The sequence below is a fragment of the Cupressus sempervirens genome, chromosome 6 (genome assembly GCF_028749045.1).
Source record: "Cupressus sempervirens isolate cs-2001-9-10 chromosome 6, ASM2874904v1, whole genome shotgun sequence".
NCBI classification, from domain to species: Eukaryota; Viridiplantae; Streptophyta; class Pinopsida; order Cupressales; family Cupressaceae; genus Cupressus; species Cupressus sempervirens.
This window is the reverse complement of record NC_143123.1, coordinates 311,437,839-311,465,111: the sequence shown is the minus strand read 5'-3', so window position 1 is coordinate 311,465,111 and position 27,273 is coordinate 311,437,839. Positions and strand designations below refer to the sequence as shown.

The 27,273-nt window shown below is 36.5% G+C and overlaps 1 protein-coding gene across 4 annotated transcripts in view; it reads left to right on the top strand.

Moving 5' to 3' along the window:
- Positions 1 to 12,798: 12,798 nt before the first annotated feature.
- The window catches only part of LOC149552444 (uncharacterized), a 169,636-nt gene continuing 155,161 nt past the window's right edge, over positions 12,799 to 27,273 (top strand). Inside the window, exons 1-2 of one of the 4 annotated variants that reach the window (XM_089788004.1) lie at positions 12,799 to 12,927; positions 13,033 to 13,349. In XM_089788004.1, coding sequence (XP_089644130.1) covers positions 13,103 to 13,349 — 247 coding nt within the window. In that variant the 5' untranslated portion in view covers positions 12,799 to 12,927; positions 13,033 to 13,102. The other 3 variants (XM_089788005.1, XM_089788006.1, XM_089788003.1) reach the window with 3 other exon arrangements.

Genomic DNA, 27,273 nt, shown 5'->3' with positions numbered 1-27,273 from the left:
ATCAATAGACAATAACTTATTAATTCTTAATTACTCATATTTCATAACTTAAGGTGGTAAAAAGATGATTAATGGAGTTTGTTTCCTTTGGAGGATAAGAATGATCTCGCATGAACTATTATAGAGAAATGACCTTACTAGAGTCATTACTAAGGTATAAGTGCACATATTTGGTGATTTCAGACGATGTCAATCTTAGGTTGTGGCCTATTAATTATCACTACTTAGTAAAATGCATGTACCGATTCTTGAGAAATAATAAATCCTATATTATTATTTAAATATTATTTCATGAGATTGACCTAATTTAAATTTGGGATATTTGTTACTTTTCTTATGTTGTTTTTTTCATTTTATTGTGTAAACCAATGACATGAGTCATTTTGGAAAAACAAGTTGATGAAAAGGGAGAACTCAATGAAAGAGTTTTTAAGGAGAATTAAAGATCTAGGCAGAAGACACATTTCAAAGGTGAATTTAAGTAGCTATGATTAGAAGTTCAATGGCACAAGCTAACTAAGATCTAATTTTTATTTTTTTATGGTGTAGTTATAGTGATAAAGATTTGTAGTATCACTAATTTCCATAATTTATTTGTAATTATTATAAGGAGAAATGACTCGATTCAATCCATAACATAGCTTGGTATAAAAACTATGGATAAATTGAGTCATCTTTTTATTTATGCATTAATTATACCCTCTCTTCTTCTTTTTTTCTAATTTTGTGCTTATTTCTAAGATCTAGGGGATAAGGTTACATCTCTTAATCTTCATTAATTAGACATTCACTCCATGACTACATAAAATGATATTAGAGTGTTGCTCATTAAAAATATGATTGATAATCCTAAAATAATTAAATTTTATGCCAATATTTTAGCACGTGTGAACTGTTAGAGGGTGGCCCACAAAAGTTTCCAAATATTTCTATACATCTTATTCATTTAGTGGGGTAGTTTATAATTGTTGTGCATATAATGTAACTTATTCATTCAAATCTTGAGTGTATTAAGTATTCTCATTTATGTTTCATAATGTAAGAAATATATTTAGTGAAGTGATACACAAAATCTATGTGTGCATGCAAGTTAAGTGGTATGTTATAGAGGTAGATGAGTAAATCAACATAAGGTATCTCTAGTTTTATAATTTTGGATTGGTTATTATAAAACAAGTGAATTAATTATATAGTGCGATTTAAATGAAGAGGAAAGTTTATGGGCTTGGATAATAAGATGACAACTAGAGAGTTATTTGTTAGAGGTGAATCTATAGTTCCTTGTTTGAAAAGTGCCCTAGGAAAGTGGAAGGAAATAAAATTGACAGTTTCAAGGATATATTATCCAATTTTTTAAATTTATGGACTAATAAGAGAATTCAATAAAAACATAGGGCACCAAACATATAAGGAATGTCAAACTAAATATAGGATTTGTGATAGTAAAGTAGACCCAACACTAGTACATTCGAGACTAATCTTTGAGGAATTTTATTAAAAAAATTGATGCATAGCTGTCAAACTTTTAATGAAATAGGGAAAATACCCATTGTCACTAGTTTTTTACTAGAATTTCCACTACTACATTTGGCACCGATATTCAATAGTCATTCGTCACACCAACTGACACCCAACTATTAGAATATTGACTAATATTGTCATTGCTAAATGGGCATTTAATTTTTTTAATAGGTGGCAAAATTGTTGGGATTTTGACGTGCCCAGTTAGCTGCAAAAAATGTGCAAACATCAAAATGCAAATGCCAATAGCATTAGAATAAAATAAGGAAAATAAAATTTTGATTGTACATGTGCTAACGGGTTGTTGTTGGACAACTGGCACCAATTTTGACAAGGATGTCGTCACAAGTATGGCATCTATGTCAGATGTGCCTTCGATTGGACATCGACATTTTGACAACATTACATTCACACATGACAATGGTGCTATCATGTGTATGACACCCTCATTAGACATACTATTAAAATTTCTTCTCTAGTCATCAAAATTTTGATGACCTATAGATGATACTTTTGAGGAAGCAAGCCAAGGGCCATAAAACCATAATCCATATGTATGGACAATATGAAGAGTTGAGAAACCGCAATTTCCAACACGTTTGCATTTTTGTTAGAGGTGGATAGGTTTATTAGGTTATAGGTCATCACAAACCTCATAATTTTGACTTGTATAGGTGAGGGAATGCCCCCAACAACCCACCAAAATAAAACAACTTATAAATTAGAAGACTATTAATCAAAAAAACTATGAACATCCTTATTAGAAAACCACCATGGAAATTGGACCACCAATAATTTTATGAATTTCCTCAACACATACAATCTTTACCCATGCATATAAGAGTTTCTCATAGAAGGTATGTACATAGGTGACGAACTCGTAGATTTGTTGAAGAATTGTTGGGAGCTTGATCCAATCCCAACTAGCAATGATTTTGTAACATTTGGATATATGACTTGTATATTTGTCACTGGGTCATCTCCTAGCAATGCTTTGACAAATTCTACACACTTGTCACCTATGCATATACCTTCTTTGATCAACGCTTATATACAAGTGAAGGCTATATATGATGAAGATGTTCAGAATATTGTTGGTGGTTGGAACATCTTGGTAATTTTCAAATAGGGAAGTTCTTATCTATTTTGATTAAAAATCTTTTGGTCTTTTAGCTATTTCCATTTTCTTTCTTGTTGAGGGCATTACCCTAGCCTATAGGAGTTAGAATTCTAACATCCTCCACAATCTATAACTTAAAAAACCTATAGACATCTCTAACAAACATGCAAAGATGTGTTGGAAATTAAGTTTTTAAGCTCCACCTGTCATCCGTGCTTATGGATCGAGGTGTCAATTGTCCTTGACTTGCTTCCTCAAAAGTACCATGTGTGTGTGAGTATGGTAGTGGAAGCAAAATCACTTGAGCAAGACGACTACTGATCTTTTGTATTGAACTAGGTTGCCTTTTGCATTGCTTAAAACCAAGAGATTGACATAGTAAACATTTAATATAAGCATTCATAATGATTATATTTATAAAATTTCCATAATCAAGCTCATGTAATATATACGTATGCTAGAAAACACGCTTCTTCTTAATATAACAAAGGTGTGATTTCCCTGAGAAAAATCTTAGAAAGAAAGGATCTCCTCTTGTTGTCATTATCTTAATATATAGAATGTTGTACCAATTCCTAAAGGTTATGTGTTACAAGACCCTATGGTCAATAAGCATCCTCCCTAAACCATATTTCTTAAGTTCTCCTTGTTCATCTTCAATGGCCAATTTGTAGATGGTATAAAAAGGTAATCTAGAATAAATAGGTAGTATAAAATGATAATCTCACATTCTAATGTATACATCAATATCAAGAAATGAATACAATATGATAGGTGATGATAATAATGTTATTTATTAAAGTAAGAGTGAAAAATTAAATAAGCATGAAAACAAAATTATAAAATTAAATATTCTAGTTTAATGGAGGAACTTCACAAACCTAAACACTAGGAGTATCGATTAATACATTTCTAATAAAGAGCTAGCACTGGTGTGATTTGCAAGTTCAAAGAATATCCTCTTTTATTCTCAAGAAAGTAAGGTCAATAATAAAATGCAGATAAAGAATAATAAGAAATATGAAAGCACATTATGGATTTATTAACATTTCATGAATGTGAAACCATATCACAAATCTAGCAAGGGATGATGACCCACTACCAAAACTCAATGTCTGCAATATTGAAGGTATTTTTCCATGGTTATGTGAGTATAATACCATAGTCAACAACAAGCATGTTGATGCCTTTGCTTCTAGATTTGATTGTGTGATTGCTTTTTGTATCAATCAAATTCAAAAGCAAAGGCATCATCTGTTGGATAGTAGATATCTTCTTGCTCTTAACTAGCATGCTATTAAAAATTTAAGAGCATATAATATTATGTTCACATTTAATAAAATTGATATTACATATTGGAGCTTGTAATTAGCTTCACCAACACGAGTAAATAATATATGCTTTACTAGCTTAATCATGTTGATATATTAGGCAAAGAATGAATTCTATGTGGACAATGAAGATCAACCAAGGGAGGAATTACTTCTAAAGTGGAAAATGAAGCTCTATAACACCAATATTTTGCCTAAATCCATAAGAAAGATAACTAAGCTAATTGAAATTTTCCAAGTGTATTTATTGTCAAACAAATTAATATAACATTATATTTCACCTTCAATAATTAAACTTCACCTTTAAGTTAATATTCTCAAGATTCTGCTCAAAATTTGAACTACAATGCACACGATCAATCCATCAAGAAAAATCAAAGGAACATTGGACTATAATTCCATTATGGACCAAATAGGAAATTCAAACTTTATGCAACTTTACAATTCAATTAGTAATAGTGCAAAAACTTAAGATTGAATCTAGTATCTCTTCAATATCAAATAGTGCAACCATCCTTATGCAGGGCTCATTGGACAAATCTTCAGAGGAACATGTATCCAAAGAGCTCTCAAGGCACAAAAGTAGGAAGTAAGATTGTCCAATCTTCTCGAAATTATAAATTCATTCCGTGCAATCCCTAGGCAGCTAGGTTGAGTTTTGCAGACATTTATTTCAAAATCAGCTATTTCATCAACATTGCATCCAAGCTCTTCTTCCAAAATCTAAATAGATTACTTAACAACCTTTCACAAAGAAATATCTATTTATGAAATTTATTTAATATAGATGAGTGAAGGTATGAAGGAATTTTAATAATGTTTACAAGACCAAACAATCTAAGGAGTCAAAAGCCACATAAATGAAATATCATTTTTTTTTTTTCTTATGTGAGCTCTTCTATAATGAATCTTGATCAAGAAAATTTCTATTTGTGAAGTCTTTCCTCAAAAAGCCAGTTTAAAGTGTTCACCTTTACAATATTTTCAGTTTTTTTTACCAATATCCTTGCATAGTACAAAATATAATTAAAGGTCAATCATTTTCAGCTGCACATTTGCTACAAAGAGGCAAGTTTTTCCTTAATATTTTTAAAGATGACCACATCTATAATTTTAGATTTAAGATGATGAGAACCCATCTAAATTATGAAATTTTATCTTTCCTCAATTGCAATCATCAAATAGACTTTTATATTATATACTTTGTTTCCTTGCCATCCTATTTTATCCACATTAGAATTCATTTTTTAAAATCATCCACATGAGACTTCTAAATCTATCAAACACCACGGGGTTTATTTCCTCGCAATATTAATACATTCATACCAATTAACACACATTTGTTTATAGTTTTATTTATCCACTTCTTATTTACATCCACTAAGGCAGGCACATATGAACCCTCTGCGCCGTGAATGGAAAAATTCAATGGAAAAAAACCGTCAATAAAATGGAACATCCATAAGATGATAATCATGCATAGTAACACGAGATTCGTTAACTAGGGAACCCCTTGATTAGAGAAAAAATAACTGGAAGGAATGATGCCTACAATATGATATACTAATATAAGAATTCCTTGCAAAAGGATGTGACCATGTTAGGAGCCAATTACATACAGTCAGTACATATGAGTCACTGTTATAAGACTTTGAATCCATGTTAGAAGATTCTAACTCTATTAGGAGCTATTCCAACCCTACTAGGAGCTGACAAGATGCCAACTGAACCCATTGACCAATTTTCTTCACAATTGTTCCATAAAACATATCTCTATGATAACATATGCAAGGGTGACTTGACCAATACAACAAATTCTTTGCTAATACAGTTCCTTTGAAGTTCTCAACATATTTTCATCATCATCTCCTGCTTTGATCTCATCAAGTTCATATCCACTAACTAAATCAATAATACAATACAATATGATACACTTACGACCAAGGAAAATATCTTTCCTTTATACCTTGTCCTACTAACTAATTGAGTTAGCCTTAAGGCTTACTCAATGTACAATGAATAATATAGGACTTCATTAAAATATTACAATACACATTACATTACATTTACACATCCCAAAATAATATAATAAAAAAGTTGGCTAACAGTGAATAAATCACATGTTATCCTTCATTGACCTTCACCAAGCAAACTCTAGATTCTGCTACCTTGAATGCATCGATACATGTCTTCAACCAAAATCCAAGCCTTCTCAACTAAATTCCATCTTGTTTAACATATACAATTGATTAACTAGTAAACTATTTTGTGTGAACTTCTCTATGACCAATCTTCACATATTCAACTAAAATTCATGCAATCCTACATGGAACTTTTTGCGCACATAGATATAGTATCTAGGCATATTCATGAACATGATTCTAAGCCCGTAGAACTAAGTTCTACATACTCTGACCTTGCTAAACAAATATGCCTCTACAACTCTAACTGTCATAACCAGAATACATATATGTTGACATCAATGACAAACCAAGTCACAAATGCAACACATAAGCAATCAATACACGTGCCAACCACTTGATCATCTCCCCAAACGTGCCAACAATCTTCTCTTTTGGAATACCTTCATCATTCATGCTAACATAGAATATGTATCATAAGTCAACTCAAAATGAACACTTTTTGACCCTTGCATGCATAATGAATCCCACTACATTCATTGTAATTATCTTAAAACTAGAAAAATAGCTATAAACACATAAGTTCCATACAAAGAAAACAAAGAAATACACATCAAAATCCAAAGTATTGTTCAAGGGTTAAGGTATGCAAAGTTAATTGTACTAGCTACTGGTACCTTTTGCCAAAATGAACTTAAAATAATGTTTTCCTCTAACTTTTCTAATTTGTGTTTATTCAAACTAACAATTCAAAATTAAATATTTGTAAATTTAGACGATGAAAAAATCTAAATAGAGTACTTGAATACCTTTCAAAAAGAATTCTCTTTTTATTATTTTTATTTAATACAAATGAATGAAGGTATGAAGGAATTTTAATAATGTTTATAAGATTAGACAATCTAAGAAATCAAAAGTCACATAATTGAAATATTTTTTTATTTTTTTCCTATGTGAGCCCTTCTATAATGAATTTTGATCAAGAAACTTTTTATTTTTGAAGTCTTGTCTCCTCAAAATGCTAGTTCAGAGCATTTACCTTTACAATAATTTCAAATTTCATACCAATATCCTCACATACTACAAAATATAATTGAAAGTTAATCAATTTTATCTACATTTTAGCTACAAAGAGACAAGTTATTTATTGACAAATTTTTAAGACCGCCACATTTTTAATCTTAGATTTAAGATAGATATATAGATGAATTTTAATGTCCACAAGGCTATACATAGGCTATGGGACAACCTTCCAACTAAACCAACTTTGACAATTGTGTTCTTTTTTAATGCAAGTTGATGATAAGCCCACCTAACTTCTCAATGCTCTCCTCGCTTAATAAGTTGTGTCAAGAGCTGCCAAATATCTACAAATTTGAACCTGATGTCTTTGTACATTTTACATTCTAACATAAAGTGTTGCTCAGTTTCCACCTTTAGAAAGTTGCAAAGCGTACAAACTCTTTCTTCCTAAGACTTTTTTTTTTGCCTCTTCCTCAGTTGCAATCTTCAAATAGACTTTTATTTCATATACTTCATTTTCTTCCCATCCTATTTTATCCACATTTGAATTCTATTCTTTTAACCATCCACACGAGACCTCTGAATTTAGGGCCCATTTGTTTCGTAGAATTAGTAAAATTGGGTTTTGATTTCAAACCATATTTTATGGAAATCAAGTTTTGGGCAAATCGTTTATCCTGTTTGGTTCACTTGGAAGATGATAGGAAGATGCAACTTCTTCGTTTGGTTCATAAAATTGGAATTCTAAGCTTTTGGAGGAGGAAGTTGGGGTAAGCATGGAGATTTGCAGGGGTGTTGAAGAAGAGTTGCAACATAATATGATGAAGAAGATTGTGAGGTTGTTGATGGATGACAACTGGGGAAGTGAGTTGCAGAAAATAATGAGACAACTGAAAGATACTACAAAGATTACGATTTCTGAAGGGTGGTTATCTATAGGCATAAAAGCATGCGAGGGCTCTTTGATTGCTAGCATTAAAGACTTTGTAAGCGAAGTAAATCTCTTTGTTTTCTTCTCTCAATCCTAAGTCATAAAGTTTTTTTTTGTTATTTTTGATGTTGGGATTTTCCTTTTTGGGCTTTGTAGTATGGTTATGTTAGTGGACATTTTTTCAAAAAGAAATTGCTTGTGAACAAATGCTTCCTTATACATCCACTCAGAGATTGTGAAAAATCAAACTATTGCAGTCACTGATTATTAATCTCCTATCACAAATGATTATTAAACTGCTGAAAATAAATTTCCAGCTAATATCGAAAAATAACACAACTGCAACTTCACTTAAAATACGGAAAGAAATGCGCAACAGAATCAACACAATATTTTCGGACAAATTGTCCCTGGAAAAAACCCCTAAGGGAAAACCAGTTCTACAGATGAGAAATTATATTAAACTTCAGCAAATCAAGAGATACAAAATTCCTTGCCTCATACTGGCAGAACTCCGACAACCTCCTAATTTCTTCCGCTGATATTTCTCACTGCTATCCCTGCGCTAACACTGCGCCCTTGCTAACACTGCAAGACTGTTTGCTAACACTGCAAACTGCTTCTCCAAAAGCTTCCTTGCTAACACTGCAAGACTGTTTGCTAACACTGCAAACTGCTTCTCCAAAAGCTTCCTTGCTAATACTGCAAGACTGTTTGCTAACACTGCAAACTGCTTCTCCAAAAGCTTCCTGCCTTTTTCTCCAAATGCCCCTAGACCCCTTTTTATACTACTCTCGTTGGTAAACCAACGACCGAGATTAAAACAAACCAACGGCTGAGATTAAGACAACTCAACAGCCAATAATAGAATTGGTTGCAAGGTGTCCAAAAGGGAATCTCTAAAATTAGTAAATAAGAACCATTTACTAATTTTTGGCAAGTGGACAAACAGCTGTCCAAACCACCCATAAATACAACCGCTATTCATAGATAAGGACGAACAGCTGTCCAAGCTACCCATAAATAGTGCTGCTATTTCCGGGTCAGAAATAACAGCTGTCCAACTAACAATAATTAACACTCCCTCTTAGCGAGGAAGCTGTTCTGCATGACACCCATCTTATCTCTGAAGAAGATAAATTTGGCCTTTCCCAAAGCCTTCGTCAGAATGTCTGCTACCTGCTCATCTGTAGGTATGTATTGTAGTCGAACAACTTTCTTCAATCTGCACACGTGGGTCTCTTTGTTGTGTGCTACAAAGCCTTCTGGTTGTTCTATGTATACCTCCTCCTTCAACTCACCATTGAGGAATGCTGTCTTGACATCCATTTGATGGATCTGCCATCCCATCTGTGCTGCAAGTGAGATTACAGCTCGTATAGAAGTATACCTGGCAACTGGAGCAAATGTCTCCTCATAGTCTATTCCCTCCTTCTGAGAGAACCCCTTTGCCACAAACCTAGCCTTGTATTTCTCGATGCTACCATCTGCACCGTGCTTTATCTTATAAATCCAGCGTGATCCAACTACAGCCCTATCTGTTGGTCTAGGTACTACCTCCCACACATCATTCTGCATTATTGAAGAATATTCCTCAACCATAGCATCTCGCCATACCTGATGTTCTGCAGCTTCCTGATAGCTAGAAGGCTCACTATCTACCAACTGACTAACATAGTCATTGAACTTGGCTGGTTGTCTTCGCTGTCTAGTACTCTTCCTAGGAGCTCCCACAAACTCCTGAGTATCCCTTTGTGCACAATCTCTGATGAAGTGATATCTGATATCTATATGTTTAGACCTATCATGAAACACTGGATTTTTAGACAACTTGATGCAACTCTGATTGTCACAATGTATCACAGTAGTCTCAACCTTCTGACCAAACAAGGCTACTAACAACTTTCGAAGCCATATAGCTTCACATGTCGCCATGCTAGCTGCTATGTATTCTGCTTCTGCTGAACTTAGAGCCACAGACTTCTGCTTCCTGCTGAACCAAGATACAACTCCTGATCCCAAGCTGAAACAACACCCTGAAGTGCTCCTTTTGTCTATTGTACTTCCTGCCCAATCTGCGTCAGTATAGCCTATCAACCTGATACCTTCACCTCGAACATATCTGATCCCATACTCGACTGTACCACACAAGTAACGTAGCACATGCTTAGCCGCTCTCCAATGCATTCTCTTTGGTTCAACCATGAACTGACTAAGAGAGTTTACTGCAAATGCTATATCTGGTCTAGTGTTGACCAAATACATAAGCGAACCAATCAACTGTCTATATAAAGTGGGATCTACATCTTTCTCCTTAGATGTATTGTCATGCTCTGTGCTCACATCCGGAACACCTGTCACTGTCTCACGAAGCAATCTAAGTGCTCCATGATGAATATGGCCCAACCTCCTATGCCATAGCTCTCCAAGATCTCTAGGATTATTGTTGCTCATAAGTGCCTTAGGAGTATCAAGCTGCAATCTATAAAGGTGACCACTCCTAACTCCAATAGTTATGGGCGATTTCCAATCCTTGTGCTTAATCAACACATGTGTCCCTCTAAAGAGTACATTATACCCCCTATCCTGAAGAACAGATACAGAAATCAAATTCATACCTAAGCCCGGCACATATAACACATCATGAAGAGGAATTATCTTTCCATTCTTCCTCTGAAACTGAACAGTCCCTTTCCCAACAGGGTTGAGTTTGGACAAGTTTCCCATAGAAATCTGGATGTTGGTGTCCTCCTCCTTGTAACTGGAGAAGTACTCTCTAACTCCTGTCATATGAAATGACGCCCCACTATCTATATACCAAACACACTGTGAGGTTGAGCTAACCATACAAGCTATGAGTGCAAACTCATCTTCCATTCTGCTGGAGAGTTCTTCTGCACTTGCTGAAGCTGCCACCTGCTTCTTACCCTTTTTCCTCTCTGGGCAATCACTGACATAGTGGCCAAACTCGTGACATCCAAAGCACTTAACCTTAGAAAGGTCCTCCTTCTTCTTTTCACTTTGTGAATTTGATCCTTTGCTAGATCCCTTCTTTGCTTTCCCTTTACCCGCTAGGGCAACGTTCTCTTGTTCCACCTCATTTTTTTGACTCTTGTTGGCCCCATTGACAAGACTTAGTCTAAACTCCTCCTGAGTGAAATCAGTCCATAGTCGATCCCAACTCGGTAAAGTATCTCGTCCACTGACAACTTGAACAAAGACACTCCATTGTTTAGTAAACCCATTTAGGGCTATTCTCACTAGCTCATCATCACTAGGGCTATCTCCAACAGCTGCTAACTCATCCTTGACAAGTCTGAGCCTGGTGAGGTAACTTGTGACGTCTTCTCCCTGATTCATCCGGGTATTCTTTAGCTTCTCTCTGAGAATCAACTTCCTGTTAGTGGTAGCATTCTGGTACAGATTTAGAATGGCGTCCCACATCTTCTTTGCTGTATCTAGCTCCGAGATATGTGGAACAATATGATCCTTGACACCATCAAGGATAATTCTCCTCGCTTTGGCATCGTCCTTCCTATATGCTGCAAGCTGTGTTGCATCCGTTGGTACAGGTACACCATTGGTAGCATAATCCTTGATACCATTCTCTTCCAACAATAAAGAAATTCTGGCCTTCCAGACACCAAAATTTGAGGCACCATCCAATCTATCCTGATCTCTCAAACCAGCTGAAGCCATCTCAAGGGTTTAAAGCAATAATAAATCTAAAGAGATCAAAATTTCTTTCCTAGGGCAAAACTCTTCTACCCTTAACAATGCTCTGATACCATGTGAAAAATCAAACTATTGCAGTCACTGATTATTAATCTCCTATCACAAATGATTATTAAATTGCTGAAAATAAATTTCCAGCTAATATCGAAAAATAACACAACTGTAACTTCACTTAAAATACGGAAAGAAATGCGCAACAGAATCAACACAATATTTTCGGACAAATTGTCCCTGGAAAAAACCCCTAAGGGAAAACCAGTTCTACAGATGAGAAATTATATTAAACTTCAGCAAATCAAGAGATACAAAATTCCTTGCCTCATACTGGCAGAACTCCGACAACCTCCTAATTTCTTCCGCTGATATTTCTCACTGCTATCCCTGCGCTAACACTGCGCCCTTGCTAACACTGCAAGACTGTTTGCTAACAGAGATTCCTTATATTTAAGATGAAATGAAACATTTGTGACCAAACATTTTTCTTAAATGTTATTAGAGAGCCGAATGCACAATGCACAATAATAAAATGAAAAACTCAACAGCTGAATGCACAATGTACAACAATAAAATGTAAAATGGTTCAAAAATCAATCTATTTAAAAAAAATTCCAATTCTCAAAAAGTTAAACTAGTAATTCAATTCTCAATTCCATTTATGGAGATGGAAGTGTGGTAACCTCATTTTGGAGCAAAATTAGAATTCCACAAATCTAATTCCACTTTATCATTTTTGACCCAAACGACAAATTTGACAAAACTAGATTATCACTATCCCAATTCCAATCCAATTCGGTGAAACAAACGGGGCTACCATGTGGTTAATCTCCTCATCAATACTAAGACATTCATACCAATTAACACACATCTTTATAGTTTTCTTTATCCACTTCCTATTTCTACCAATGCTTGATAGAACCCTCTGCGTTGTGAATGGAAAAATTCAATAGGAAAAGACCGAATGATTGAAAGTAGGAATTCCGATATATAGATAGATAGATAAAATTTTAACATCCGCGAGGCTAAAAATAGCCTGTAGGACAGCAAGACAACTTAAGTAGACTTAAATAGCTCCGTTTGTTTCTTGTAAGAAAAGCATACGGAGTGGATATCAGGGCAAGTACCTAGGTAAGTTATTTGCAATTCAAGAGACAAGGATTCGAGTTGGCTTTTAAAAGTACGGGAGACAGGAATCCAGGAATTTTTCGTGAAGAAATGAATTGTACCTTGCAGGCGTACGAGGCGGGCCTCTCGTTTACAACTGTCGATTCTAAGTATTTTGAATTGGGAGAGGTGGGAGAAGATGTGGAAGAACAAGCTGCAAGAACTCGCGCAAAGGCATTGCCTAAGCCTGCCCATCTACAGCTCCACTAAAGATGGGCCAGACCATGCACCTCGATTCAGGGCAACTGTCAAATACAATGAACGCGTTTATCACAGCCCCGGCTACTGCGGAAGCCTCAAGCAGGCCGAGACTGCCGCCGCAGAGACTGCTCTTCGCCAACTCGAATCAGAACACAATCCTCAGAAAATGGAGGAGCCTGTCTGTGGTAAGTTCATCCTTTATCCGCGCCTCAATGAAGATGCTAAGTTGGTTGTTCAAGTAATTTCTATTTGGGGTACACTTGCCTTGCTTTTGAGGAACACCCACTAATTTTCAAGTTTCTCGGGTATAAAGGTACCAAGTGGTTTGTAAAAGATTGTTATTTGCCAATTTCTCCTTGCTGGCATTTATTTGGTAGTCTCGACTTTCGAGGGTGGTGCAATATAAATTCCTATTTCAGAAGTGTTTCACTAGATAATCGTGAAGTCTGTCTGGCATTACCTTTTTTGGGGGAGGTGGGGGTCACAAAGGTGTTGGTGGGGATCAAGTAGAGCTAATGTTTTTATTATTTGAAGTTATTTTTACGGCAAATTCTCCTTGTTTGGTGATGTTATGGTTGAGGGCGTCTATTACGTCAAACTCCATTACACGAGTTTGCACCCACAGCGAACTACCATAAGTTAGCTATGAAATTTTGATATTTGGACTAGCCATGATTTCTTGAAACGAGAGAGTTATTGGAATTTATTCTTGAAACCAATCGCCCCAAACTGTCTTGATGTGCTATGTCTAACGTGGAATCTCTTGCTCTGATTTTTGTTACACACAACCATTATTTTTTCATGCTCCTTATGGATTAAACTATATATACTGTTTCTAAAATTTGTTTATGGCAATTTCTCCATGTTGGTTAGCCAATGACTTAGATACCTGTCATCATCTTCTGTCAAGGTACCTGTTGACACAAAAGTCTGCACCCTTGCTTGAGGTATGACCCTTAAGCGACCCTGTATAACATGAAAACAATCTCCAAGCTGTGGGACTTGAACTATGAGATTGAGTCTCCGGAGAAGGCCGGCTTCCATACAATTAGGATGCCTCTAACTATTTCTTGAGAGGAAAAGGGAGAAAGAGATGCAGGAAAGTAAATTGCTGAAGGGGAAGGGGGGTGATGCACCGAGATTGAATGTGGTTACAGCTCTGCCTATAACTGCACAAAACATCAATGAAAACCCAAAATACACTAATCTTGACTCCAATCTATCTCCCAAAATGACATGAAAGTTTGGCACTGATTGCAGTGTTGAAAGGAAAATGAATTTCACTATGCAACAACCGCTAGCAGACTTGACACAACATATGAATTAAGGAAACAAAAAAGAAAACATTCACCACAAGGCAATATACATACACAAATAATGAACCACAAGAAGAGGTAAGAAATAGAGCTTTCATTAATGGAAGGCAAAAGTTGCAGAGCATAATGCTGCTGCAAAATGCAAGCAGAGATGAACCCCTAAAACATATTTACAACTGCCTTTTATAGAGTTCAGGCATAACTCTGATGTTTACATTGAAACTCTAAACTCAACCACTGAGTTCAAGTTGCAGAAGAACAATAACTGAGAATTAGAAGGGAAATCTGATCAGATGCACGTCCCAATGCTGGAAAATATGATCTTTGTGTGCAAATCTGGTTTTGAAGAGATAAAAACAACGACCATAACTGCTCTGGTTGGTAGATGGATAACCATGGTGGTGGAAGGATGAAAACTGCATTTACTAGGCATGGAGAACACCAAAAGGTGGTTGCAGACGATCAAAAGGACCTGTTCGCCATCGAAGAGCTGCTTGGTTCCGTGTTCACAACCATGCCAGGTCAGCATTGTCATCAAGTCAACCAAATTCAAACATCTGACCTGCCATGTGGCCCTGTACCTTTTAAACAGTTTGCCACCTTGCCCAATATTTGCAACTCATTTTCCTCATTAACTGTTTGGCCATGCGAAATGGCAACGTCTTTATTTCATGCCTTATCGCTGCTTCACAGCTTGAAATCTCTTTAGCTCATACTGTTGCAACCTTTCGAATATCATAAAATGATTTGCTTCGCACCCTCACAACTGTTAGGACCTAACATTTCTTTAACCATGCGATGCTGCAATGTTTGTATCTTTAACCGTGTCGTCTCCTCGGAACCACTAGACACAAGCCTGTTTGAAACTGTGTGACGCCGCGACTGCAGATGAAACCTTGCGATGTTGTGCTAGCCGCTAACTTTACTGCTTTAATTCATTTCGCAACTTCGTGACTTAAGTTTTAACTCATTATTTAATCCTACGATGGTGTGATTACAAGCTTTCGCCACTTCACAACGTTAACCTTGGAACACTCTTAACTCCATGCGATGTTGCGCTTGCATTCGCTTTAACTATCCTGGTTGCTATTCGCACCTTCGCAACATATTTCACTGCAGCTCAGACACTTGCAATCATGCAAGAATCAAGAGAGTTATTTATTAAGATCAAGAGAGTTTGGTGGGAAGAGAGTGATCTTATTAATTTAAGGTCAAGAGAGTCCCACTAGGAAGAGAGTGATCTTAACATGGTTATAAGGCCGGAATATTTCATAGATGTTAACATATGCATGTGTCAAGGGCCCTGGATAGAGAATATCTCTGCTAGGAAGGACCTTAAAGGGAGCGCTTCATAGAAGACAAAGAAGTAATCGAGGATCTAAGGATCCTCAAGAGGGTTATTAATCCCGATGTGGAGACGTCTTTGAGTTTGGGTTGGGATAGAGGGTAGAATAGTGAATTATATTTTATTATTGTATAAATTCTAACATTGATTTTGCAAGTATTATTGTCCTTACTCTCTTCTCCTGATTGTTTGAGGGGTTCAACACTCATCATTCTCCTTTACCTATATTTTAAAGGTTTAGCTTGTGGTCACTTTCAAACTTGCTTGCGTGCCTAAACATGTATCCATTCTCTTGTAAATAGACATCCTTACCCAAGCACCAAACTAGGGAGTCGAAGGGGCACTTGCAATTTTTGAATTAATCATAGCCTCTCTCAAGTGGATGTCTCAACTCTCCAACTTGCTTGCATAGAACATGTGATTCTGGGACTTGAACTTGGACCATTTCCTTTGTAAACATGAAAGTCCTCTGTCAGAGTTGGATGCATATCATAACCAATTTCAACCCTTAACATGTTGTTTGATGGTCTCTAGACTCTGATGCAGTAATAAAATCCCTAAAGGTTTACAAATTAAGCTTAACTGATGACTCATTTGGTACAAGTTAATGCTTCTTGGGCACACACATTTGTGGGTTTGAGCTTTTGAAAGTGACAGGAATTTATGTGCCATGTTCTTAGAACACCCATCTTTTGCTTTAGGGTTGTTTTTGGTATGTACTTTTAGCCTTGTTGTTGCTTAACTTTTCTCAGGATATGCTAGTCTCTCATAACATTGCATGCTAGAGCTGTTTCCAACATGCTGGAAATCCTCTTTTATGTTTTTAAATGTATCTGGTCATTTTCACGAGTCTCTACGAATCTTTTTTGTCGGATCCTTGGAATTCAACTTTCTACAATTTATGTTGAGCTTGAAATACCTTTTCTGTCCTCTGGGAGTTTCCAATTGTTTCCCAATAAAGCTTTCAAGGATTTTCAAAAGTCTCCACTGGTTTTGCTATGGTTTCATGAGATGTCCAACCAACAATTCTGCCATATCCTAATCCATTTGGCCCTGGTTTAGATTCTCACATTGCAAAGTTTCCAATTGTTCATTTTCAGTCCTTGCTGCAACTTAGATATATAGTCAACCATGTACTTACAGACATAGGTTGGAAAACTCGCCAAAGCCAAAACTCACCAAGCTCCCCAAAAGTTTAATTGGGAAAAACTTGGCAATTAAAAAAAAGAACTTGGGAAAACTTGGGAACCTTAAAAAACCGCTGAAATTTAGTTCAAAGTATGTTGGGACCCTTTTTCTCTCCCCTCCTCAAGTCTTTGATCGCACAATACGAATTGGTGTTGAAAAAAATGAGATTTTTTGCCTTATATCGCTTTTCCAAACGTGCGGCCGAGTTTTAAAGAAAAACTCGCCGATTTTTCGGTGATTAGTTAACAAGTTTTTTGCTGGAGCTGAGTTTTAAAAATGGCAAGTTTTTCTGCCTTTTACTCGCCGGCTGAGAAAACTCGGGGATTTCCTGCTACTTGCCGATTACTTTGCGCCAACTATGCTTGCAGATATGTGTTTGTTGAAATGACAAGAGATGCATATTAATTATTAATGGGTGTACTCACCTTAGCTTCAGCTCGTATTATTTTGCATTTCCTTCTATCTTGGATTGGACACAACTGTGATCTCCAAGTGTTAGATGTCCTTGCCTTTGGCATTAGGGAGTATGTCGGAACTTGCATCTTTAATAGGCAATACATGGAGGTAGCTTTAAGGTTTTAAAGATGAAAACTGTTCCATTGTAATTATTTTAGATTTATCATTTGGTAATCACTCCAAGTCCTTGAGATTGCATGTTAGAATTCCTTTCATTGTTACGAAGATTGCTCTAAGGTGCTTGTGTTCCTTTTGGGTTCTCCTACCTTGTGATTATTGGTGTTGAAAATTGTAGGTGTCATCAAACTTGTAAATCTTGCATAATTAATTATTCCTAATGCTGTTTGTATATTATTCATAAGGGTTGGGAGTTTCACCAATGGCAGTAAAAATATTTTACTCAACCAATAATTAAAAATATATTCCCGGCAATGGTAAGTTAATTATTTATGGACAATGGTTACTATTCACATTTACCATGAGACTGACCATAGGTAAATATGGGACGCATATAATCTATTATTAGTGTATCCAAGTTGTAAGTGCATTTGTGGGACCTAGCCAAGAACACTAGACGATTGTAAGTAACAAATGAGAGAGAAATGCCAAGAAAAGACAAAGATGATTTATTGAGTGGGAAAATGAATAAGGAGGAGGTACATATGTAGAAAAGATAATCTACCTACCACCCTAGCTACCATATCACATAGGCAAGCCACCTAAACAACCAAACCTAAGGAGGATTAATACACCATCAACTCATGAGCCTAGTTTAGGAGAGAAGTGGGACTTGGCATCAAAGCCTATTAAGATACCAAGGTACAATGCACTCATAAAGAAGAGGAAGAAACTCTAGAGGAAGAAACTCTAAGGGAAACAACTCCCCACTAAGTGAGGGTAAAAGATAAAATGTAGAAAACCCCATGCAATTTAAAAAATCCTTCCTAGATGAGAGGAGTGATGCAATGCACGACCCCGATATAGAATCTCATGTGATAATGGTAGATCCCTAACAGCGAATGCTGAAGTCGATCGAAGCTTGATGAACAACACTCCTTGCCTTAGGTAGAATTAGTACTGCACAAGTATGCAAGCTATCTTTCCATTCCTCAAAGGGAATTGTGGAAAGAAAACTCAACATGACTGAGTTCTTTGAACTCTACTCAATTGCCTCCATGTTGATGCCGAAAGGTACCTCAAACAAATCAAATGTTGTAGGCCACAATGATGGAGGTGGCAATCTAGATTCTAATGAAGACCGATTCAAATCATAGTCCAAACACAAGCAAGATGAAGCAATTTATGAACATGAGCCATGGTAATTTAAATTCAAATTCAAATTCAAATTGGAAATGCTAAGTGGAAATCAAAGCTCAAATGGTTATGTGAGGAACAATTGAAAATTCCTATCTCCTTGGTTGAAATATGCAAGAAACTCAAGTGAGTGCAAGTGAATAAAGGACAAAAGATGTCCATTTCCAATCCGTGTCTCATTTGTGCTCAAGAGTTTTGAGGGATTTCCAGTTGGTTATGGATTTGCCGCTCAAGTGCTTTGTATTTCCAGCTTGGTGTCTAAATCCTGCCAAGGAGTGTATGTGAAATTGCAAGACTTAAAAAAGGTTTGTAGTTGAAAATGAAAGATTTTTGGATTGGAGACGGGATCTCTTGTTTCCAAATTTCAAAGGGATAAAAGCTAAGATACCGATTTGGCCTCCCGGAGGCTGGATGCGGAAGCAAATATAGACAGGTGCTAGAGGTGGACGGGTGCACTGTGAGTGCCACTCGGAAGCCTCTCACAAGCACCTGGGAGCATCCACAGGCTTCCTTGCCTAGAAAAGAAAGACAAACATTTTGTAATATATTTTTAACATGTGGTGTGGTTATATTAGGCTTAAATCTTGAGTAAAATGAGTGAAATAATTAAACAAATGTAATGAAAGATAAGAGTGATACGATATATTTGAACAACAATGAGACATAGATGCCTCAGAGAAACTTTTTGTGGGTGAAAATTTCAACCAAATGTGACTATATGCTTAGTGCTTAAAAATGGCTTACCAAACTGATTCCACAACTCCTTTTGAATTGCGATAGCTTTCTTTGCAAGGATTTCTTTTCGGCTTATATGGAAATGCATTTTGCAAAGCTTTTCAAGTTTGACGGCATTTTAAGTTGCCAATTTTGTGGCAAATAGTGAGAGGAAATTCTCTCTTCAAATTGTAGGGCAGGATTTTTAAAAAATTAATCCATGCCTAAAATCTGAAACAAGTAAACAAATTGCAGATAATGTACCTTGTACAAATAACATTCTAGGGGTTTTGGATCTAAACAAAATACATGAAAGAAACAATGTAGATAATCATTTGATCTTGAAGGTGAGAATCCAAGACTGAAATTACTTATCTCATTCTTTGCATATACACAGTATATATATATTTTTGGAATATGTATATATATACGCATCTGCATCTCCCTCAAAAAAAATCCCGCATCTTGCATCTGCTTTGGAATCAGCATCTAAATCCGTAACTTAGTTATAAAAGGTAAATCCTCAAACCAGTAAGGAAATTTTGAACAAAGAACTGAAACTCTCGAATGGAAATGCTAAATTTAAATAAATTTCAGGAAAAGAGCAAGGGGTTTTGCTCATTTCCATCTGACCTGGAATTTGCTCATTTTTGTTGATATTTTGCCCATAAATGAAGATAAACAACAATAAACAAAATAAGAACACTGACACAGAAAGACACAGCATTTTTATGCTGGGAAAACCCTCCAACTTGAGGGGAAAAACCCAGACACACCAAAAATGTCTCTTTTATTAAATAATAGAGGTTTGAGTACAATGCTTCTGACTGAAAATTAGACTTATGACACAAAGCAATTATATATATATCATGAATTAAGAGACTCTTCATATCATAACCAGAAGTATCTTCATTTTCCAAATGCGAGTCTATTTCAATTTCTAAATGCATGTCTCTTTGCATGTTGCATATCTTTTTATATTTCCAAATGCATGTCCTTTCACATGCTGCATGTCTTTTCATATTTCCAAACATGTGTCTCTTCGCATGTCACATGTCTGTTCATATAAAGAACAACAAATGAATATCAAGAAACCACAACATATCATCTCAGGTAGATACTCTCTCACAACTATAAAGCTTCTCTCTCACAACTATAAAGCTTCAACACTCCCTTAGCAAGAGAGAGAATATTCATGTCTTGCTATCTCTAACATGACAAACATAAGAACCTGCAACAAAAAAGCCGTAACAAATTCTTATAGACTTATAATAGATTTTCTTAACATAAAATTATCATCTTAGCATGACATTCACCATGACTACTCCCAGAGGGTGAATAAAACAAAACTAAGTCATGGAGTCACATGACTTCCACCATGGCTACTTTTAGAGGGTGGAGTAAGGGATTTCACCTCATACTTCTTCTGTGGAGAAGAACTCATTAACAAGGGATTTCACCTCGAACTTCTCCCTCTCAGAGAAGAACTCATTAACAAGGGATTGCACCTTGAACTTCTCCCTTACAGAGAAGAACTCATTAGCATGGGATTGCACCTCGAACTCCTCCCTCTTAGAAAAGAACTCATTAACAAGGGATTGCACGTTGAACTTCTTTCTCGCAGAGAACTCATTATAGCACATAATAAGAACAATTGAATGTTGAGACTCGCTCTCTGCAGGGGGTTGCATTCTCATGGCTAAATTATCACAATAAATTACAGAAGACTTTAATGCTTGACCAACCAAGAATTTTTTGGAGTCACATTGCTACAGGAGCTTGTTGCTTCTCTGCAAAGGACTTGACACCCTGCATCTGCCACACAAACTCCCTCTGAATCTTAATGAGACTAAAGAATTCCTTCTTCTTTAGTTCATCAAGCTTTCCCTTTATGAAATAAATATTTTTAGTCTCAACTTCATCTCCAGCGCATTATCCCTTTGATAGGTTGCCTTGAATTCTCAGAGTTTAACTCCCTCTGAGTGCAACCTCTGATCATCCTTATGCTTCTCAATCAATCCTAGAAGCATTTTAGAGGGATTAGTAAATATTAGAAGCATACATGATTCACTATTTTCTATGTTTTGCATGATTAAACTACATAAAATTCGTGATAAATATTCAAAAGTATAATCATAGAACACTTATCGCTTAGTTGCACTCAAAGAATAACACCCTCCAGGTGATACTTGAACCCCTTTAGCAATAGAGCCTTCAGTTGAGTCACCTAAGCCTCTATATCTGTAGTGAATGCCTCAATGATGACTCACGGTAATGATGAAGAAGCCCATACAAAATCTTCATTTCAATAACCTCTACACACACACACTATGTAACTAAGATGTTCACTGTTACAATAATGCAAGCAACCAGAGAATGCCACCGATCGATCATGCTTCTTCGTATGCGTTCATGATAGTAGCAAAGAAACTTCATTGAAGAAGGCCAAACAAATAAAGATACAACACTAACCTCGATTAACAATGAAAGAAAGGCAGATACAAAGATGCCACTGCACAACCACAACGCTCACAGAGAGACAGACACACAGAGTCTGAGCACCACAAAATACAACAAGACCATAATTAAGGTTAATGAGGGAAGGTCTCTGATGGACCATTAACAACTGCAGCTCAAATAAAATACAACTCCAAACTGAAACTCCAACCAAACACGACAAGAGATGAATGCAAAGACTTGAATAGAATGGTGCAGAGAAATTCTTGGCTGCTGAAGAAGCAACTCACAAACATGAGGAATAAATAGGAACAAGAAATAATAACCCATCTTGATTATTACAGTCCAGCAAAGTAGAAGAATTTCAGAGAACTCTCGACAATCATTTTAGGTAAATATGATCTCTATCAAAGCTACAATTTCAACACATACGGATTGCCTACAAAATACTCACTGCAATCTGCAACAGATACACAAACTAATGAACCTGGGGAACTCCCTTATTTGCTGTTATCTAACCCACTCTGATACCATGTTAGTGTTTCGCCTAAAAATAAAGATAAACAACAATTAAAAGAAAAACACTAAGACACAACAATTTATCCAGGGAAGATTCTTTACTTGAGGGGAGAAACCCAGCCACACCAAAAATATGTATCTGTTATGAAATAATAGAGGTCTGAGTACAATGCTTCTAATTGAAAATTATACTCATCACACAAAGCAATCATATATATCATGAATTGAGAGACTCTTCATACATTAACTAAAAGTCTCTTCATTTCCCAAATGTGAGGCTTAATATTTCCAAATGCATGTCTCTTTGCATGTTACATATCTTTTCAAATTTCCAAACATGACACTTCGCCTGCTGCATGTTGTTTATATTTCCAAACATGTGTCTCTTTGCATGTCGCATGCCTCTTCATATAAAGAACAACAGATGAATCTCAAGAAACCACGACATATCATCTCAGGTAGATATTCTCTCTCACAACTATAAAACTCAAACGAATTTCAGATCATGTTTGGAATTCCGCCTGGTATATTCAACATTTCTAGCTTCTCCTTAAACCCACCATTGAGAAGACATGACTGTTTATGGTAAAACTGCAAAAACAAGTTTACGGGTAAAACTGCAAAAACAAGTTGAAATTTGATAAAAAATGATGAAGGCAAAGGGAAATATTGAAAGATGACGAATTCCTATTCAAAATTGAAGGAAGAAATTTTTAAGTGGAAGGCTTGGAAGTGGTTCAAGATTTATTGCATTTGAATATCAGAGTCAAATTTTGCACAAGTAAAATTTTCTCATCTTCAACTTCTAGTCCACATTTTGACCAAGTTTGCTCATTTCCAGCTTACCACTATAATTCCACTCAAAATTTGCTCATTTCTAGCTTATACTAGGAAATTTGACCTAGCCTTGAGTGCTTTTACATCTCCTAGTTGAAAATCTGCCCTGTTAGATAACTGGGGGGGGGGGGGGGGGGGAAATGAGCTATCTACAGTCCCTTTCAATTCTTAAGTACCAAACAACATTCATCATCATAAACTTTCACTTGGTGTATTCATTCCACTTCACAATTAAACTCATCCATTCACTTTACTTAAAACTGTTCATTCACTGTTTTGTTTTAACTGACTCATAGTAATAAAACTTAGTCATTACCGACCATACACTTAGTTGTTACCAAGTTGTAGTAAAATGAAAATAATATGAAAAACAACTTGGAACATAACAACATCCACAAATTTTGACACCAATATTTTAAGATGGAAAACCTGTTAAGCGAAAAACCACTCGGGACCGACAACCCAAAAGTTTCATTGTTCTGAAGTGAGCTCTGTTAGGAGCCGACCTTGTTAAAGGTTACACCACATTTTTAATCTTACCTTGTGAGAGGATTTCACCAAAAGATCATCTAGATCTTACCACTCCTTGATCTTGTCTAAAGAGTGGCCTACTCTATAGGACTTACAAACACCACTAATTGGTGTTACCATATAGGATTTCACAGACTTGTTAAGTCCACTCGGTCTACGAGATTTTTTGTTACAATGACTAGAAAGTAATAGTGTAAAAATGATCTGTTTAGGTATAGCACCACCTTACTTGTTCATATCTCCTTTCTGTTCTTGTCCCTGTCTTTTGATCTTCTTTTCACTCTGTACTCTTGACTAGCTGATTCATCCCTTCTCCCAACTCTCCTCAGTTCTCCTTGCTGAATTGTCTTCTTTCACCTTCTTTAATAGTTCATAATCTAATCTCCTCTTTAGAATTCGATCAACAACAACAACATAACAAACCAACAGCCTAAAACTGTCTTGATCTCCTCCTTAAATAATTGTTTCAAAGCTTCTTGATTCTTCCATCTATTGCCGCTTAATCACAATCGTCGATCAGATTCAATGTACTTAATCACATAGAAAATATAACTTCTCATAGAACTTCGTGCTCTTCATTATCCTTCTTTAATCTCCATCATTAGATCCTTGATGAATCTTCCCAGTTGTTGATCTTGCAACAAACTTTGACTCGCGTCTTCAACCATCTCAAACATTCCATCTTTCCATCAAAAGTCGGCCTTAGATTCCATTTTCTTTCAACTTGTTCTTCCAGTTGTTACTTGGTGAACATAACATCACACTTGGGTAATATAGTACTCGGTTAATACTAGACTTTCTCAGGCAATACTAACTTTCCTCCTTTGCCATTTACTCGGTAAATATTGTGGTCATTTGGTGAATATAGTCTTCCTTCTTTAACCTTATCACTCGGTTAAGCTTGCATAACTCAACATATTACAATATTACATTATTATAAAATAACCAAATCAATGTTACATTATCACTGGCTAACTCCTTCAAGTGCTCATTCAATACCATACTTATCATCTCTCTCTTCAACAAACTTTCTTCAAATCTTTTTCACCAATCAAATCCTCTTCAACAATCATAATGATATAACACTCTATGAGTTAGCATAATGTTTAGCCAAGTAAGACTTTGACAACAATGACAATATAACACTTTAGTACAAATGACCGAGAGAAATCGGGCAGTGCCAAGACTGGGCATGTGCTCATCACCTGCTTGAGCCTATCAAAGGTCACCTTTGCATCAACTATCCACTTGAATGCCCCTTTCTATTTGAGATCGGTGAGGGGAGCTGCTGTCTGTGAGAAACCTCTAGCAAACCTCCTATAATAAGAGCAAAGACCCAGGAAGCCTCTCAAATCTGATATGTTCCTCGGTGGTGGCCAATCTAGGATTGCCTGAATCTTTTCCTAGTGTACCTTTACCCTGTCTGCACCAATCATGTGACCAAGGTTAAGAATTTCGGTATCATGTGACCAAGGTAAAGAATTTTGGTCAATCCGAACTCACATTTTGACTCTTTCGCAAACGAGTGCTCCTCCATAATACTAAGTATCTCATCTAAATGTTGTAGGTGCTCTTCCCAAGTTCTGTTGAAAACCAAGATGTCATCAAAAAATTCTAACACGCTCTTCCGCAACTGTTTTCTAAAAATATGGTTCATGCATGACTGAAATGTAGCCAGCGCATTAATGAGTCCAAATGGCATAACCAAGAACTCGTATTGTCCATAGTGACATCAAAAATCTATTTTATGCACATCCTCCTCACGAACCAGTATCTAATGGTATCCTGATCTGAGGTCGATCTTCGAGAAGTAAACTGCCCCATGTAGCTCATCTGGTAACTCATCAATGCGAGGGATAGGGTACCTATTCTTGATGGTCCTCTTGTTGAGAGCATGGTAATCAATACACATGCGAAGAGTGCCATCCTTCTTCTTCACCAATACGATTGAAGAAGCGAAGGGACTAGAGCTAGGTCTGATGTGTCCCATGTTTAAAAGTTCTTTAATCGTCTTTTTTATCTCCTCTTTATAGTGCCTGGGATGACGATAAGGTGTAGTGATGACAGTTTTGGCGCCTCCTCTATCTCAATGATATGCTCAAACCCTCTATTTGGAGGAATGCCCGGAGGTATGTCCTCAAAAACCCTCTTGTGCTTATCAAGCATTGGCTGAATGTCGATATGAAACTGTTGTCCCCAGTGTAAGGTAGCCTTAGAGGAAATGAAACAGTGTGCTACCCACTCCATGTCATCATGCCTCATAATGGCCTCCATGTTGTAGGCTGAAATCAACTTGGGTTCACTCTCTAGCATAGCCTTGGATCACCTGTCGGCCATCTTGTAAGAATTCCAGTGGCGTCTTATCGTGATCAACTATGTATCTACCAATAGTTTGCAACCACTGTCTTCCCAACATGGCATCTAGTCTATCCAAATTGATCACATAAAAATTTAGCTCAAGAAGGAAGCCATCAAACTGAATCGGAAGTCATTATACTTTCCCTGTGCATCTCAATCTCTCACCTCCTTCCACTTTAACCTCAAACTCGGGTATGTCATCAATCTGTAACTTCCTCTTTGTAACCCAACGTGTACTTATGAAGTTATGTGATGTCCCTGTATCTAACAAACATACAATACACTGCCCCCTAACTAGTCCCTTCAAATGAAAGGGATGTCCCGTGGGATCGCTGGAAAGGGAAGCTATGATAGGAGGCTGTCCCTGAATGGATTCCTTCTTTCTCGCTCTGGGTGGCCGTTCCTCACTTTCTTCCTCATTGTTGCCATCAACATTGTTGCCCTCCTGCTACTCAGCCTCCTCCTCTGAAAGCACCTCGACATAATATATTTTGCCTTTGCCAATGCATCTATGATCTAGTGTTTATGGCTCTCTGCAAGTGAAACATAGCTTCTTCCTCCTGAGTTCATTTAGTGTCTCAAAGTCCATCTTGGGAGGTGTAGACCTATGCTAGTTGTTGTTCTTTTGGAACGAAGTGGACCCCTTAAAAGGATTCTTAGGAGGCTGTAATATCAAAGAGGGTGAATCTAGATCGTGTGCGATCTTAATAGCATCATCCAAGGTGTTTGGCTTAAGTACCTTAACCAAACCTCTATATCTGTCCTGTAGACCCTCAATAAACAACATTACCTTATGTTGTTCTGACATATTTGGAACCATCACTGAAATCCTCTGAAACTCATTAATGAAATCATCTAGAGATCCACCCTATCACAACTATGCCAAATCCTTGTAATAGACCTCTATGTCCTTCCTGTCAAAGCGATTAATCAGCTTAGAGCTGAAATTCTCATAAGACGTAATGAGACCATGATCCTGGGTGACCAACCCATGATGCCACCAATCATATGCCGCTCTCTCTAAATGCATCGCAGCAAATATAATGGCTTTTGTCTCCGACATGGGCTTAAGTG